Raw genomic sequence first — 14,163 nt, 5'->3', positions numbered from 1 at the left:
TGGTTCTGCTTGCCATCATCCAATCACATGCAGGTATATAGGACCCCAAATCAATTGCAGCATGCAAAGTGATTTGCCAAGAAGGAACACCTCAAAATGCGGTACTAATGGGGCGAGGTGATCATCAGTGGAATTTTTGTTACCTTCCTAATGTGTTATCCAAACAATCGCCATTGGATGAATTATGTATGGAAGATGATCATATAAGACGCATGACTAACCATCATTTACTTGCTAGTTTCCCCCATATGACAACCAGCTCTTCCAGGGACCACAGTGGCACACCCGTCTTCGAGTAGTCAGGCAGTAATCAAGCTCCGAGTATGCAAGACGACCTCGAACATGTTAGTGTCGCTAGCGAGCCAACACAAAACAACAACAGCAATAGAAACTCTGTGCTAGCAGTGGCATCTGTAACGCATGTCTCAGGCGATGACAAACGTCCGGATAATTCATTGCACCAAGAGGTCCTTGTCGAAGAAAGCAAAGCTAGAGCCGAGCCAGGAGAGACTCACGCTTTTCTCTCCAACAACCCTTCCGAAACCAGAACTGTAAGACACTTTGTTGTGAAAAGCAAAAACAACAACACATCAGTTCTCGCGACATGGTTGTTTGAACTAGTCTCTTTAGTAGCCGCCATAGCGGCCTTGATGGCTATTGTGATTACTATGGCAAAGTATAACGATAGAGAGCAGCCTGAGTGGAGATACTCAATCAATCTTAACACGATCATCGCCGTTTTGGCTACCGTGCTGCGGTCATGTATGGTGGTCGTAGCAGAAGAAGGTAAGAGGCTCATCGAACTTTGATTCAACTAAGGATCTGACACTGTACCAGTCATTGGTCAATTGAAGTGGTTGTTGTTTCGGCGGCCACAGCCTCTCTGGAATCTTGAGCATCTTGATACAGCTGCTCGAGGGCCCTGGGGCTCGCTGCTGCTCTTCTTTCGAACAAGATCTCTGTACGTATATCTCTACGGTGGCAGGACGGAGGATTGAATGTTGCATGAACTAACATAAATTGTATGTAGTGATGCGGCGTTTGTAGGATGCATGGTCATCATACTATCAGTCGGCATCGGACCTTTCTCGCAACAAGCTGTCAAGTCTGTATCATGTGAGAGACCTCTAGCGGGAGCAGAAGCATCCATCAGGGTTGCCCAGTGGATGGCCCCCACGAACACAAGTCGAGTCAGAGAGTACAGCTTTAAAACGGACTTGGACATGGACACCAAGGTTGCCATCTTGGATGGACTTGTGAATCCCAACACGACTCGGTCTGATATCATACCGAGCTGCAGTACTGGCAACTGTACGTTTCCTTCACGCAACCGTGTCACACATTCTTCGGTCGGGCTGTGCAGGAAATGCGTGGATATATCTGATCGGTTAGCGGAGGTAGATCTGCAAGACCAAGACCAGTGGATCCGGTTACCAGACGGTAATGGCATTAGTGGAACCCTAAATGGAAGCCTTCCGCAAATTGCCCTATCCGTTCTTGCGGGTAGCAGTATGCATAGAGACTGGTTATCGGCTCCTCTAAACGGAACTATGTTGAACAAGTTCGAATTCTCATCAGACGAAATATTTGCAGCATCAATACTTAACGTCAGCATTGTCACCTTTACGAATCACGGCTGCGAGCTCTTGGGACCAGAAGATGGCTCAAAATTTCAGCGGTGTCCAGGAGCCGATGCAAACTGGACACTTCCAATCATGAGCTACCTAAATGCCGTGGCGGTAACATGCTCATTCTACTCCTGTGTGCGCGACTATGCCGGAACTGTCCGCGACACCATCTTCACCGAGAAAGTCATAAACGAAACTCCAATAAAACCAGTCAGAATCACTAAAAATAGCCAGACTTACGACTTCAAGGACCTGCACAACCCCTGTATCATCGACGGCCAAACATACACACGCGACAACATATCCTCGGTACCAATCCAAGGCAACAACTTTGCCTCCTACTTCATAGACGGCGTCAACACAACCTTTCCAATAGCCTGCATCTATGGCCTCAATAGCGACTACGCACAAAGTCTCGGGCATTTCATCGAATCCATCATGAACGGAAACTGCTCCACCGTTCCAAAATTTGTTCCCGAATTTTACAAATACGAGTACAAATCCCTGAGGTGCGGCCCCTGGCAGCTCGAGGCCCTGGTCAACAAGGGCCTCGCCAGCTTCGACTCCATCAATCGCAACATGCAATCCGTCGCAACGGCTGCTACGAGCGATATGCGTAGAAAGGGGTCTTACTACGACGACCCTCAGTATAAACTTAATCCGTCTTACATTACCCCGCCTATATTCGTTACAGGAACGGTTATGCGCACGACAAGTTGCACAAAGTTCGATTGGGTGTGGTTGAGTTTCCCGCTTGCGTTGATCGTCTTAACAACATTTCTCTTATGCGTTGCGTGCGGTAAGATGATGTTTGATAAACGAAGAGTTCCGGTGTGGAAGTCGTCGATTTTGCCCTTGTTGCTGGCGGGCCATCGGCTGAGAGATGTGGCTGCTGCGGAGGACATGGATGCGATCAAGGCGAGTACGGAGCGACTGGTCGTGAGCCTTGTGCAGGATGAGAGAGGATGGGAGTTTGCGATTGAGGATTTCAAGGATGAGAAGACTAGGGAGGAATAGGTTTTTTTTTGGAAAGCTGCATGGCGCGCTAAGTCTGTAATAGTATATACACATACAAGAATATTAGTATTAAATTTTAGATTCTAATTTTGTGAAAACATACATCGAGCTCGATGACGTATCTTCTAGCAACTCGCTATAACCTACCATGGTTAGCCTTATCCTCGTATGCCATATCTTAGGACAATGTTGGGGGTTTGAATTTTCATATTTTATTATATGTTTATCGATATTTATCTACAATCAGCTTCGCGCCAATGATCTTGTGCAGCCCGCATCCACCAAATACTCATGAGTATCGGACGATGGCTACTATTCTCCCCATAGCTTTTCCAAATCATAGAAAACTTTCATAAGGGACCTTCGATACAGGACCAATCGCTCTCAGGTATTCTTGTAATTATATTTAGAATCAGAAACTCAGATCATCGGCCCATCAATGCCAGCACTATCAGTCCTCATCCTAGACGCTTACCCACTCGCTCTAGGTCTCCGTTGCAACCGTCTTTTGCTGTTCCTCTTCCGGACACACGTAAGACTCGATGACAGGTGGACAGCATGCCGGCAGTAAGTCAAAGAACGATGGAGTCGTATTTCGTACCGGGGTCTAAGCACCAATATTATCGTTGGCGATATTCGGGCTCTTTGACATCTCAGGTGTTGGGACCGGGTCGCTCGCTTGAGGTGCTGCCAGGCTGAAATCCAAGCCGATTAAATCCTCCAAATCCAGTACTTCTCCGTAATGCGTGGTACCTGCTGCTGTCTCAACAGCCCCGATTTCAGCACCTGATTTAGCTGGGCGAACGTGCTTGGTTTGGCGAGGCTGGCTGCTGGTCCTATTCGGCTGGTGACTAGTCCTACCACCGGTAGCAATCTTTCCGAGCTCGCTCGGGAAAAGCCATGGGAAGGAAATCAGCGGCATATGCTCCGGGTCCTTGATGCGGAGAGGTACGGTACGGCCTCCGACAGTTTTGGTTTTGGTACACTCATCCAGAGCATTCTCCATCTCGTGTGCTGTGACTGTATACATGGCAGCAACAAAAGGTCCTAGTCGTGCCCAGTCGTTGTTATCACTCAGCTCAGCGGCATTGCTACACTCACTACGGAATTGATGCTTCAAGGCCGCAATAGTTCTACCGAATTCTTCTGCAAATTTGTAGTCGCCGCTTTCGTGGTTGTGCACCAGTACGAAGACAGACCATGCTTCGAACTCGGTTTTAATACCGTGTTTAGCCATCAGTCGTCGGAGTGCTTCGTCGTATGAGAGCTTGAGACTCGCCGCCTTGTCCAATAGCTCTTGATCAAGGTCGAACGCCTCCAGGATGCGCTTATCAAACGGATTCTCCCACTGGGGCTCGAAGTCGATCAATTTTACCTCATCGTAGAGAAGGCCGAGAATTTTCTTGGACTTATAAATCTGATGCTGAGATAGATACTTCTTCTCCATGAAATGCGGCCATTTCTTGGGCCTGAGCTCGCGCTTCATCTCAGCTGGTATGCCGCTTTTGGGGAAGTCCACTGCTCTTGAATGCAGCTCGGCCAGTTCGAGACAGATTGGATCACCAACGCCGTTTTCATTGAAATCAGCTTGCGCAAGATGCGCATGAGCAATTGGGCCGAGAGCGTCGTTTTTAATGTAGTTAACGAAGAACCTAGCCATATCCAATGCAGAAATCGGGCCGTCAATCTCCACTGCTTTTTCTGGCGTAAAATCCATAGGCGGCTCGTTGATGCGTTCTGGTAGCAGATCTGTGTCCCATAGAACCATGTAATCATCTCCATCAAGATCACCTCCAGAGCACATGTTTGCAAGGTCGCGATCCCCAGTCTGAGGGAATACCACGACATTTTTGAGATGATGAAGTTCTTCGACATTCACTGCGCGGACCACTCGAACATCTCCCGGATGCAAAGACGGGTTTCGTGCTACTATGCATATGCCTTCGATGATGATATAATGACCTTTACTATTGGGATCGCTGACCTGTAAGAATATTTCTGGCAAGGTCGCTAATTTCTCATCCCTAGTAGCATCACGTCTGGATTGAGGGTCGTTAAAATGCCCTTTGAGCTTCTTGGTCTCGTCAACACAGCCGAGCAAGAAAGCGCCATTATCAATAGCAATACGTGCCTTCTCCTTCAAGTTCTTGATAGTGCAAGCTCTCCAAAGTGCGAGCAAAGACATAATGAAAGGCTCACGAGATCCCATGAAGCCATCCAAAACCATCGCAGCCATGGTCAAGGTGGTCTGGTTAATGTCGATGTTTTTTCTGAGTTTCTGCAAGGCGGTCGTTTCATCAGCCATTGCTCTCGAATAGTCGTTCATCATATCTTCTTGTTTTCGAAGGAAAACCGCATCTTGGACGCCGAGATATGACAGAACGAGAATGATCTGCCGGTTGAAATATGGTGTCGCAAAGGAAGATGATCGGATGATCTCAAGGCCGGTATAAGGAGCCCGAAACTTGTATTGGCTCGGTCGAATTTTAACTTGGTTACGTTTCAGTTTCGGGTCGAGTGCAAGTACTCCTTTGCTTCCTCCAAGTCGAAACTGGAAGAGGGAAGGTGGATCAGTAAATGCGTTGGCCAGGCCAAGTTCCTGAGCTGCCATTTGGGCCAGGAATGGAGAGAGCTTTCCAACTCCATCTGTGAAGATGAAATTGTTATGCTTCTTATCTGGAGTTGTGGTAAGCTCCACAGTAACCCCCATCGCGCGTGTTGTAGAGAAACATTGACCCAGACGCGCTGCAAACTTGGATACGGTTTTGATATGATCGAATTCCCCAAGAGAAATACGGATATCGTTTGCCGACTTTGACGATGTAGGCGCGTAAAAGTAGGCGCCATTCTCACGGAACTGTGAATTTCCAAATGCTAGAAACTCATAGTATCTTCCGGCAACGACGATACCATTCTTCATAGCGCGAAAAACCCTGTCAAATACTGCTTCAGCCCTGCCGTTTGGCTGGTTACGTAGCTGACCCTCGTTCTTCTCGTCGGTGAATCTCACTCGAATAAACCGATCAGCATCCGCTTCGTATTTGCGAATGATGCGGTTGGATGTCTCCATCACAGGAGTTGCCACATGCATCATAGTTGGAGTGATGGTAACCGATCGCTGCAGAAGACAGTAGCTTGGCATCTTTCTTTTTATACCCTTGATCGGGATATCAAAAATCTCCATAGGATCATAGTAGATTTTCTGCCTGTCAGCAACCTTCTCCAATATGTGCACGGCTTGTTGGCTCTCTAGCGCCTCTAACTTCTTCAAGAACCCAATCGTGATATTGTGTTCTTTGATATACCCGTTTGAAAGGCAGACTTCAAGCTGGTAGCGTACCGGAAAACTCAGATGAGCCTGTCTTGCGAAGATATTGTTGAAATCCATCCCCTGGTTACTGGGAGTGACATCGAGATGTGGGTGCGTACCGTAGATTTCCTCTGACAGAAGACTCCACAGCGGCGAAGGGATTTTCCGCTTGGTAGGATAGTCAATGAGATCTTTGATCTCCACCCCATAGTCCGCGAGGGCGTCACTGAAGTTTTTGAACTGTAGGCCACTCAATAATGAATTATCGAATATAAGGCGATAGTTAGTCCATCGACCTGGTTGGGTTAGCAGGGGCTTTCTAAGATCAATTTGGATGTTTACGTACCAATGTCGATGATAGCAGTGTCTCTATGATTCATTACGGGAGTACGCCGGAGAACTGCTCGAATGGCTCCATCAACGATATCAGTCACTCGGTACCAAGTATCCCAATCACTCCAGATCTTGTCTGTCCTAGAGAAGCTGGTTTGCTTTCGCCCATCGCCCAGGTCTTCACCTTCGTTTTTCTGCATGTAGAAACATGGCGTGGAGTCGAATGGAATGACGAGAGACGGCAGGCCAGTGCTGTCTTTGGTTTTGTAAATGTGTGAGATCAGAGAAATGGGTAAGGAGAAGCGAAACTTTCGCATCTTGTCGTCCATTGGAATTCGAAGTGAAAACAGAACATCAAGTTGTTTGCGCTTTAAGTTGAGCATCACCTGAACGCCATCCTTTGCAGGTGGCTCGACGGTGTGCATAGCAATCATGGCCTTTTCCGCCACTCTGACACCAAACTCGACCCGCTTCGCAGAAAGTATGGTGAGCTCGTAATACTTCTTCGCGGGATTGATAGAACTTGGGATAGTAGCGGCAAGAGGTGGGCGTACTTCACACCGCACATGTGCAGCACCAACTTGCAGCCTTTCACAAGGGATAGGACTGTGGGGAGGGGGCCTGAAATACGTTAGGTGTGTTCATTCAACTTTGGCTGGTGGCTTACCTGAACACTACATATGCGTTGTAGCTACCACTACGCGATGTCTCCATCTCGATCCTGAAGACGTTGCCATACGATGACATTGCCTGGTAAACTTCTCTTGTCCAGCAAGTCTTCGGTAGGCCCAATAACTTGAACTTGCTTTCCTGGCAATGCGCTGCCTCGCTTTTCAGGATGGATCTGTGCAGATTGCGCTGGCCATTTGAGTCGCACTTTGATTTTGCTCGGTTAGTCTTGGAATGGGTGCTGGAGCTACCGGAACTGTTGGAGGACGCTCTACTGCTGTGAGAGCCGCCACGAGAGCTGCGTCGAGCGCCTCGCTGGCCGCCTCTATCGCCGCGATTCATGCTACAGCCTCACAACTGATTCTGTGCTTGGGGCTTGCCTCTGATTTTGTTCGTTGTAGTGCTGTGATGTATGGTCTTTAGCACGTTGTGCAAGCGGTGGACGGTGTGGAACTATTGTAGTTCTATTTAGGATTGGAACCCATGTTCGTTTGCACGTAAAGGCGCTTGCTTTCACTCTTACTTACAGGGATGCACTAAAAGATTGGCGGAGACGGTGAAAACCCACCAGATCAAGAGAAGCGGGATTTCAGCAAGGCGGATCCGAGTGATAGAAAAGCGAGAGACTGGTCAGGCACTGGGAAAGTTTGTACCGATTCAAGAACTTTGCTTTTGAGACAACGAGGACCAGACCGCAGGGATAGAAGTAGCAAAGTGGGCCAGGGTGGCGCGGGCTTGTTCGCTTGCTCAAAGGATGGGGGCAAACAAATCTTGACACGGAATGTCTAAGCGGTCGAAACGCGTAGCTGCAGACACGCGCAAGCAATTGACTGTTGCGGTGAGTGTGGATGCGGCGAAGTTGCAATTTTGGCCTTGAAGCTAGCTTTGTAGTAGATGCGAGAGTCTGTGGTTGCGATGATGGTATTTAAAAACACAAACATCGATCAGATTGGGAAGAGAGAAAAATCTCGGGCCGAAAGAACAGGAAACCCCTTGTAAGGAAGGTGAGAGGGACGCAGCTGTCTATGTGTGTGCGTGCACTCGATAAGCGTGCGCAAGCTCTACTAGTAGTTAGTAGAGAGACGAGTTGCAGTCAGGCGGAAGGCTTGACGTCACGCGGACAATGACAGCGGTACCAGAAAGACGCCAGTCTCGTGTTGCGCACTGCAATCGCGAATTCGACCCGGTAAAGACCGTATTCAACGGGGGATTTGTGTTTTTGCGTGGTAAATAGTAGAAAAAAGCAAAAAGATGCCAAGCACACATACTCGGACGCTCGCTAAATTACTACGACTACAGAGGCATGCAGCTTGAAGACAGAAGGTCATCCGGCAATACCAAGACAAAACTATTAAGAAAACAGTAAGAACAGATCCACAGCTGACAGCGAGAGAAATAACAACGCAAGGAGTACATAGCATACATTTCACTCTCTCATACAGCTGGTCAAATTACTGTATCAACAGTATAAGACCAGTACGTCGATAATCCATCTAAATCTCCATATGCTATAAACCAATTCTAGGACATGCGCATGGAAGACATCTCACAAATAGACAAGACAAACGCTGAGAAGACACAACTACCAATACCGTCGCATCAATTCCATGGGTCCCATCATTTGGCATGTCTCGCTCCACCCCTTGTACCTCTCACTTTTGCGATTTCCACAGCAGTCTCCTCGAGCTCCTCCATGTGCTCATCAACACAAACATGCTCCCTCACTACCTTTTTCGCCCGTATGCGTTGTACCGCTTTACCTGGCGCAGTAGCTTTACTACCCTCTTGCTTGACTGCCGCGGCAGTGTTTGCAGGCTTGCCTCTGGGCTTTGTCCTGGACTTTGCTGCAGGCTTTTTGGCAACCGGAGATTTCCTGGTAGCTGCAGTGGTTTGGTACGAGCCTGTCTCGCTTGCATCGTCTGTTGATACCTCAATGGGATTCGTCTTGGGACTTGGAGATGTCTTCTTCCCAGGTTTGGGAGTAGCTTGCTTCCTTACCCTTTTGCGTTTCCTTGCTGTGATAGTGGTACTATCGGATGACCCATCATCCGAATCGTCTTCAGTCATAAAGCGAACCGACTTTCCCGAAGTTTGCTGCTTGCCACTGGCGCCCTTTCCCAACGATGAAGGCGTCCCAACCTTGCTGCGCTTGCTCTCCGGAGTATAGGCTTCATCCCCGATGCTACGTTTGCGCCTAACAGTCCTGCCGCTGCTGGGCTTGGGGGTGGTAACATTGGCGAGTGTGTGTACCAACTGCGACATATCTACTACCAGTGGCTCAGACCCAGGCGCATCGTCGGGCTCCTCGATAGGAACGACGTCCGTTGGAGTTGTTTCTGCACTGGGTGGCGCGGTGCTGACTCCACTCTGACGCCTTGGACTCTTCTCGAGCGACATCTCACGCTCTCGATTGATCATTCTAGAAATAGGAGATGACACACAGTTATCCGGTGACACTTTTCCGTTAGCTTGATCTGCTATCCTGAGAGCATCCAGTGTCGCTTTGCGTGCCTTTTCTCTCGCAGCGTGTGCAATCTTTTCTGCAGACTGGGCCTCTTCCCTTGCCATGCGAGCTAAGTCATTTGCAATAACCACTCTATTTTCTCGTGTTTGCGGCAGAGACGCTTGTGGCTTTCCGGGGGACAGCTTGGCAGGAGTCTGAACCATAGTTAGTGTGCTTTCAGCAACGCTGCTCAAAACTGTTGCTGCGCTCTTTGTTGTCGACGACTTCACTTGATTAGCGTTTGAACTGCCAGGCTGAGCACCACTTCGCACTGCCCGTTGACGTGGCTTGGTGGGTGAAGTGTTTATAGCACGTCGAATATCTGTTGGACCATCTAAATTTGTGTTAGTATGAAACAATGGAAGAAGCGATTTACCCTGTACCTTTCTGGTGAACGCTCAATTTATCCAGGAAGATCCGCGGAGCGTATTTCTTTCCAGACTCATCCTCATCCTCGCCCGTGTTGAATTCGTCCACAGCTTTTGCGATTTGATCGACCGTGCACAACCGCCTTATCTCTTCTTCAATCTCCTTTGGTGGTGTCGGGAGTTTGAATCGGGAGCCAGATTCGTACAATTCAAGGTTCTTGTATTGGTCAAGGGCTGGATGGTCGAAGGATACGTTGGTCTCGACAACATCACCCTCTGCTTTCTGCTTTTTCACAGATTCATCAAGGTCAAAGGCAATTTTGAGACTTTCCCAGTGCGCCAGTTGATGTGTTTCCGGGAAGGGCAGGATCGCTGGGAAATTTCTGTGCCAAACCTCAGCATCACTGGACAGTCCTCCGTACTTGAATGTCCGCCTGGTTTGTACCATTTCCTGTGTTTTGTGGCCTTTTCTCAGGGATCCAGCCGCAGGATCATAAATTTGCTCATCTTCTCTGTGTAGCGCGTGTGCCACGGATGCTGAATGGTAACCTGAGTGTTTTCCCGGTGACACATCAGATCCGCTTCCAACCAAAGACTCTTTGTTGTTTGGTACGGTTCGTGCGCTTTGTCTGACCGCATTATAGGCTTCCTGCTCTTGTCTAACCGTATCTCGCAAGTGTTGATAGAGTGCATTGTCAAAGTTGACCTCTTGCTGAGGCAGTTGCTGTACGAGATAGTCGTTGATTCTGGCTACACGCTCCATATATATCCTGGGAGAGTCATCACTTCCTTGGTCATCCAGGTAGTCCAGAGCTTGGGCCAGACGGCGGTTGATCTCCTTCGATGATGGTTCTTCACTATCGCTCATTGAAGCAGTCTGCGTAGGACTAGAGGGACTGCTGAGGTCGGAAGGACAGTCCGCCAAAGGGTCATCATAAGCACCCATTATTGTGTATTTGGTCAATAGTGTGGAATCAGTAGCTGGGTCTTGCGCACGTTAGCAGTAGTCATTTCACAACACGGGAATAAATAGACCAAATCATTCGTACCTTGTCCAAATCACAGATCAAACTGAAAAAGGAATACAAGAGACAGTTTCGTGAAAATTCCAACAAGATATCTATTAGACATACACGAACAAGAAATCTTTGTCATGACTGCGGACAAAGGATGTCGACAATGAACAACAGTGGCGCTGCCCGCATGCAGCTACCCGCCTCGACATTGTTTGACCTTGTTCATCGGAATCTTCTTTGTGCAGACGGCAAATAGCATAGTAGCACAGCCATACGTAGTGCTTATGACGATTGGTGTCATTTCCTTGTGGTAAACAAACCCGTCGAAGTGATACTCCAATCTTCCACTATGTGGTGATTTTGGACTTGCAACAGTAGATTCGAGCGGAGGGTAGGTCATCCGTAATGTTCTTCCAGGCGAACACGATAAATTGATGCTGTAGGAGGCACGCGCGTTACCCCCCTAATAAGCAATTAGCTTGGCACTGGTCCAACGCGCCAGCACGTGACTGGCACCTCCGCCCGAAACTCCGGTGGCCCAACTTTTTTCCTGGTGGGCGATTCGGCATCCCGAAGCGACAAGACCTCAGCGTCGTCCTTTCGTTGTATACCCTTTCTTTTAGCATTTTGAGGTGTTCAAGATGCGGGTACAGTCTATCCTCCGGGCTCAATCGCTCGCCACGAGCAGTCTTCGCTGTTCTACTCGATCGGCAGCGAGAATGCCTTCACGATGCGCTCTCTCGACCATTGCCGCATCGCGCACGCCATACACCAATGGATTGAAGACCGACACATGGATAGAAAGCCAGCGGACCCAGCAGCAACGAAGATGGAACTCAGTGGCCGCTCAAGTGTATGTGCCCGCAGAGACTTTTGTCGACAATGGCGAGGCGGCAGTAAAATGCTGATCAGGAAGTTTAGATTAGAGCAAGCCAAAGAAGACCCATCTGCCTTGACCCAAGAAAAGATTGTTGAGAATTTGAACCCTGTCGAATGGGAACGGCTCTCGAGAGTACGAAACATCGGTATCGCTGCACACATTGACTCTGGCAAAACCACCGCCACTGAGCGTGTTCTCTTCTACACCGGACGTATCAACGCTATACACGAGGTCCGCGGTAAAGATTCTGTAGGTGCCAAGATGGACTCCATGGATCTTGAGCGTGAGAAGGGTATCACTATTCAGTCTGCGGCCACTTTCTGTGACTGGGTTAAGAAGAACGATGAAGGAAAGGAAGAGAAATATCATATCAACTTGATTGATACACCTGGCCATATCGATTTTACCATTGAGGTGGAGAGAGCGCTGCGAGTTCTTGACGGAGCTGTCATGATTCTGTGTGCTGTCAGTGGAGTACAGAGTCAAACGATCACTGTTGACAGGCAGATGAGGCGTTACAACATTCCTAGGATATCCTTTGTCAACAAGATGGACCGAATGGGCGCCAACCCATGGAAGGCTGTTGATCAGATCAACCAAAAACTCAGGATAGCAGCTGCGGCTATTCAGGTGCCTATCGGACGTGAGGATGGTTTCTTGGGTGTTGTCGACTTGATCAGGATGAAGGCCATCTACAACGAAGGACCCAAGGGCGAAATCATCAGGGAAACGGACGAAATTCCTGCAGATCTTATTGAGTTGTGCAAGGAGAAGAGGCAAAAACTCATTGAGACATTGGCAGATGTGGACGACGAGATTGCAGAGCTCTTCTTGGACGAGCAGGAGCCAACTGTTGCCCAGATCAAGGCCGCTATTCGACGAGCTACAATCTCTCTCAAGTTCACTCCAGTCATGATGGGTTCCGCCCTCGCCGATAAGTCTGTACAACCGATGCTCGATGCCGTATGCGATTACCTACCGAACCCCTCCGAAGTCGAGAACATGGCGCTGGACAAGAAGCGAGCAGAAGCCCCAGTCAAGCTAGTCTCATACAATGATTTGCCATTTGTTGGTCTAGCATTCAAGCTGGAAGAGAGCAGCTTTGGACAGTTGACGTACATTCGTGTGTACCAAGGTACGCTCAAGAAGGGCATGAATGTGTTCAACGCCAGGTCAGACAAGAAGGTCAGGATCCCTAAGATTGTGCGCATGCATTCCAACGACATGGAGGAAGTACCGGAGATTGGCGCTGGTGAAATCTGCGCCGTGTTCGGTGTCGACTGTGCATCTGGCGATACCTTTACTGATGGTAACCTCGCATACACTATGGTAAGTGGTCGCAATGGTTTGGACATATATAGAGCTAACATGACAGACCTCCATGTTTGTTCCCGAGCCCGTCATTTCCTTGTCGATCAAGCCCAAGCACACCAAGGATACACCCAACTTCAGTAAGGCCATGAGCCGCTTCACCCGCGAGGACCCTACATTCCGAGTTCACACGGACCCTGAATCGCAAGAAACCATTATCTCAGGTATGGGTGAGCTGCATCTCGACATTTACGTCGAGCGCATGCGTCGTGAGTACCGAGTCGAATGCGAGACCGGACAGCCGCAGGTCGCATACCGTGAAACAATCACCAAGCGCGTCAACTTCGACCACACGCTGAAGAAGCAGAGTGGTGGATCCGGAGATTTCGCGCGTGTAGTAGGATGGTTGGAGCCCAGCGAGTCCCTAACCGAGAACAAGTTCGAGCAGCAAATCTCTGGTGGAACTATCTCAGAAAAGTTCTTGTTCGCTTGCGAAAAGGGATTTTTGGCATCAACAACAAAGGGACCTCTTCTTGGCCACAAGGTACTGGGCACTTCGATGGTTATCAACGACGGAGCAACGCACGCCGTCGACTCGTCAGAAATGGCTTTCAAGAACGCTACTCAACAGGCTTTCCGCAAGGCGTTCCAGTCCGGCGCCCCACAGGTCCTCGAGCCCCTCATGAAGACTACCATTACCGCACCGAACGAGTTCCAAGGTTCCGTTGTTGGACTCTTGAACAAGAGGAACGCAGTCATCAACGATACGGAAATCGGACCAGAGGACTTTACAGTGTATGCGGATTGCAGTCTGAACAGCATGTTTGGTTTCAGCAGTCAGCTGCGTGCTAGTACGCAGGGTAAGGGCGAGTTCAGCATGGAGTTTAGCCACTACAGCCCTGCGCCGCCGCAGCTGCAGAAGGAGCTTGTTGCCAAGTACGAGAAGGAGCAGAAGGAGAGGAATGCTTGAGCCTGACACATGGGCGGGAGAAGCATACCGTAGAGAAGGTGTTGAGGACTCGAATGGTATACCCTGGTGAAGAAGCAGGACCAACATGGACAAGAAATGTATGACTTGCATATAGACGGAATGTCTGGCGTATCTACGGACCAAAACACTGGGTGTAT

At 49.0% G+C, this 14,163-nt stretch overlaps 4 protein-coding genes across 4 annotated transcripts; 2 read left to right on the top strand and 2 right to left on the bottom strand.

Annotated features, from left to right (window-relative positions):
- Window positions 1-323: 323 nt before the first annotated feature.
- Window positions 324-2,726, top strand: PSV08DRAFT_402805 (uncharacterized protein; the record flags this gene model as incomplete). Its single annotated transcript, XM_066093647.1, has 3 exons — window positions 324-786; window positions 838-961; window positions 1,031-2,726. 3 exons carry the CDS (start codon window positions 324-326, stop codon window positions 2,643-2,645), a joined length of 2,202 nt encoding a protein of 733 aa, XP_065948906.1. The 3' UTR covers window positions 2,646-2,726.
- Window positions 2,727-3,143: 417 nt separating this feature from the next.
- Window positions 3,144-7,035, bottom strand: PSV08DRAFT_410513 (RNA dependent RNA polymerase-domain-containing protein; the record flags this gene model as incomplete). Its single annotated transcript, XM_066093860.1, has 3 exons — window positions 3,144-6,251; window positions 6,302-6,909; window positions 6,956-7,035. 3 exons carry the CDS (start codon window positions 7,033-7,035, stop codon window positions 3,253-3,255), a joined length of 3,687 nt encoding a protein of 1,228 aa, XP_065948905.1. The 3' UTR covers window positions 3,144-3,252.
- A 1,539-nt stretch (window positions 7,036-8,574) lies between these two features.
- On the bottom strand, window positions 8,575-10,774 carry PSV08DRAFT_363244 (uncharacterized protein; the record flags this gene model as incomplete). The annotated part of the gene is made up of 2 exons (XM_066093046.1): window positions 8,575-9,794; window positions 9,844-10,774. 2 exons carry the CDS (start codon window positions 10,772-10,774, stop codon window positions 8,575-8,577), a joined length of 2,151 nt encoding a protein of 716 aa, XP_065948904.1.
- Window positions 10,775-11,485: 711 nt separating this feature from the next.
- PSV08DRAFT_182813 (P-loop containing nucleoside triphosphate hydrolase protein) lies at window positions 11,486-14,005 on the top strand (the record flags this gene model as incomplete). The annotated part of the gene is made up of 3 exons (XM_014228298.1): window positions 11,486-11,697; window positions 11,766-13,053; window positions 13,100-14,005. 3 exons carry the CDS (start codon window positions 11,486-11,488, stop codon window positions 14,003-14,005), a joined length of 2,406 nt encoding a protein of 801 aa, XP_014083773.1.
- Window positions 14,006-14,163: the final 158 nt, after the last annotated feature.

The sequence above is a fragment of the Bipolaris maydis genome (genome assembly GCF_028858645.1).
Source record: "Bipolaris maydis strain C4 unplaced genomic scaffold PSV08scaffold_9, whole genome shotgun sequence".
Lineage (NCBI taxonomy): Eukaryota > Fungi > Ascomycota > Dothideomycetes > Pleosporales > Pleosporaceae > Bipolaris > Bipolaris maydis.
The sequence above is the reverse complement of the archived record's forward strand: the minus strand, read 5'-3'. Positions and strand labels throughout refer to the sequence as shown.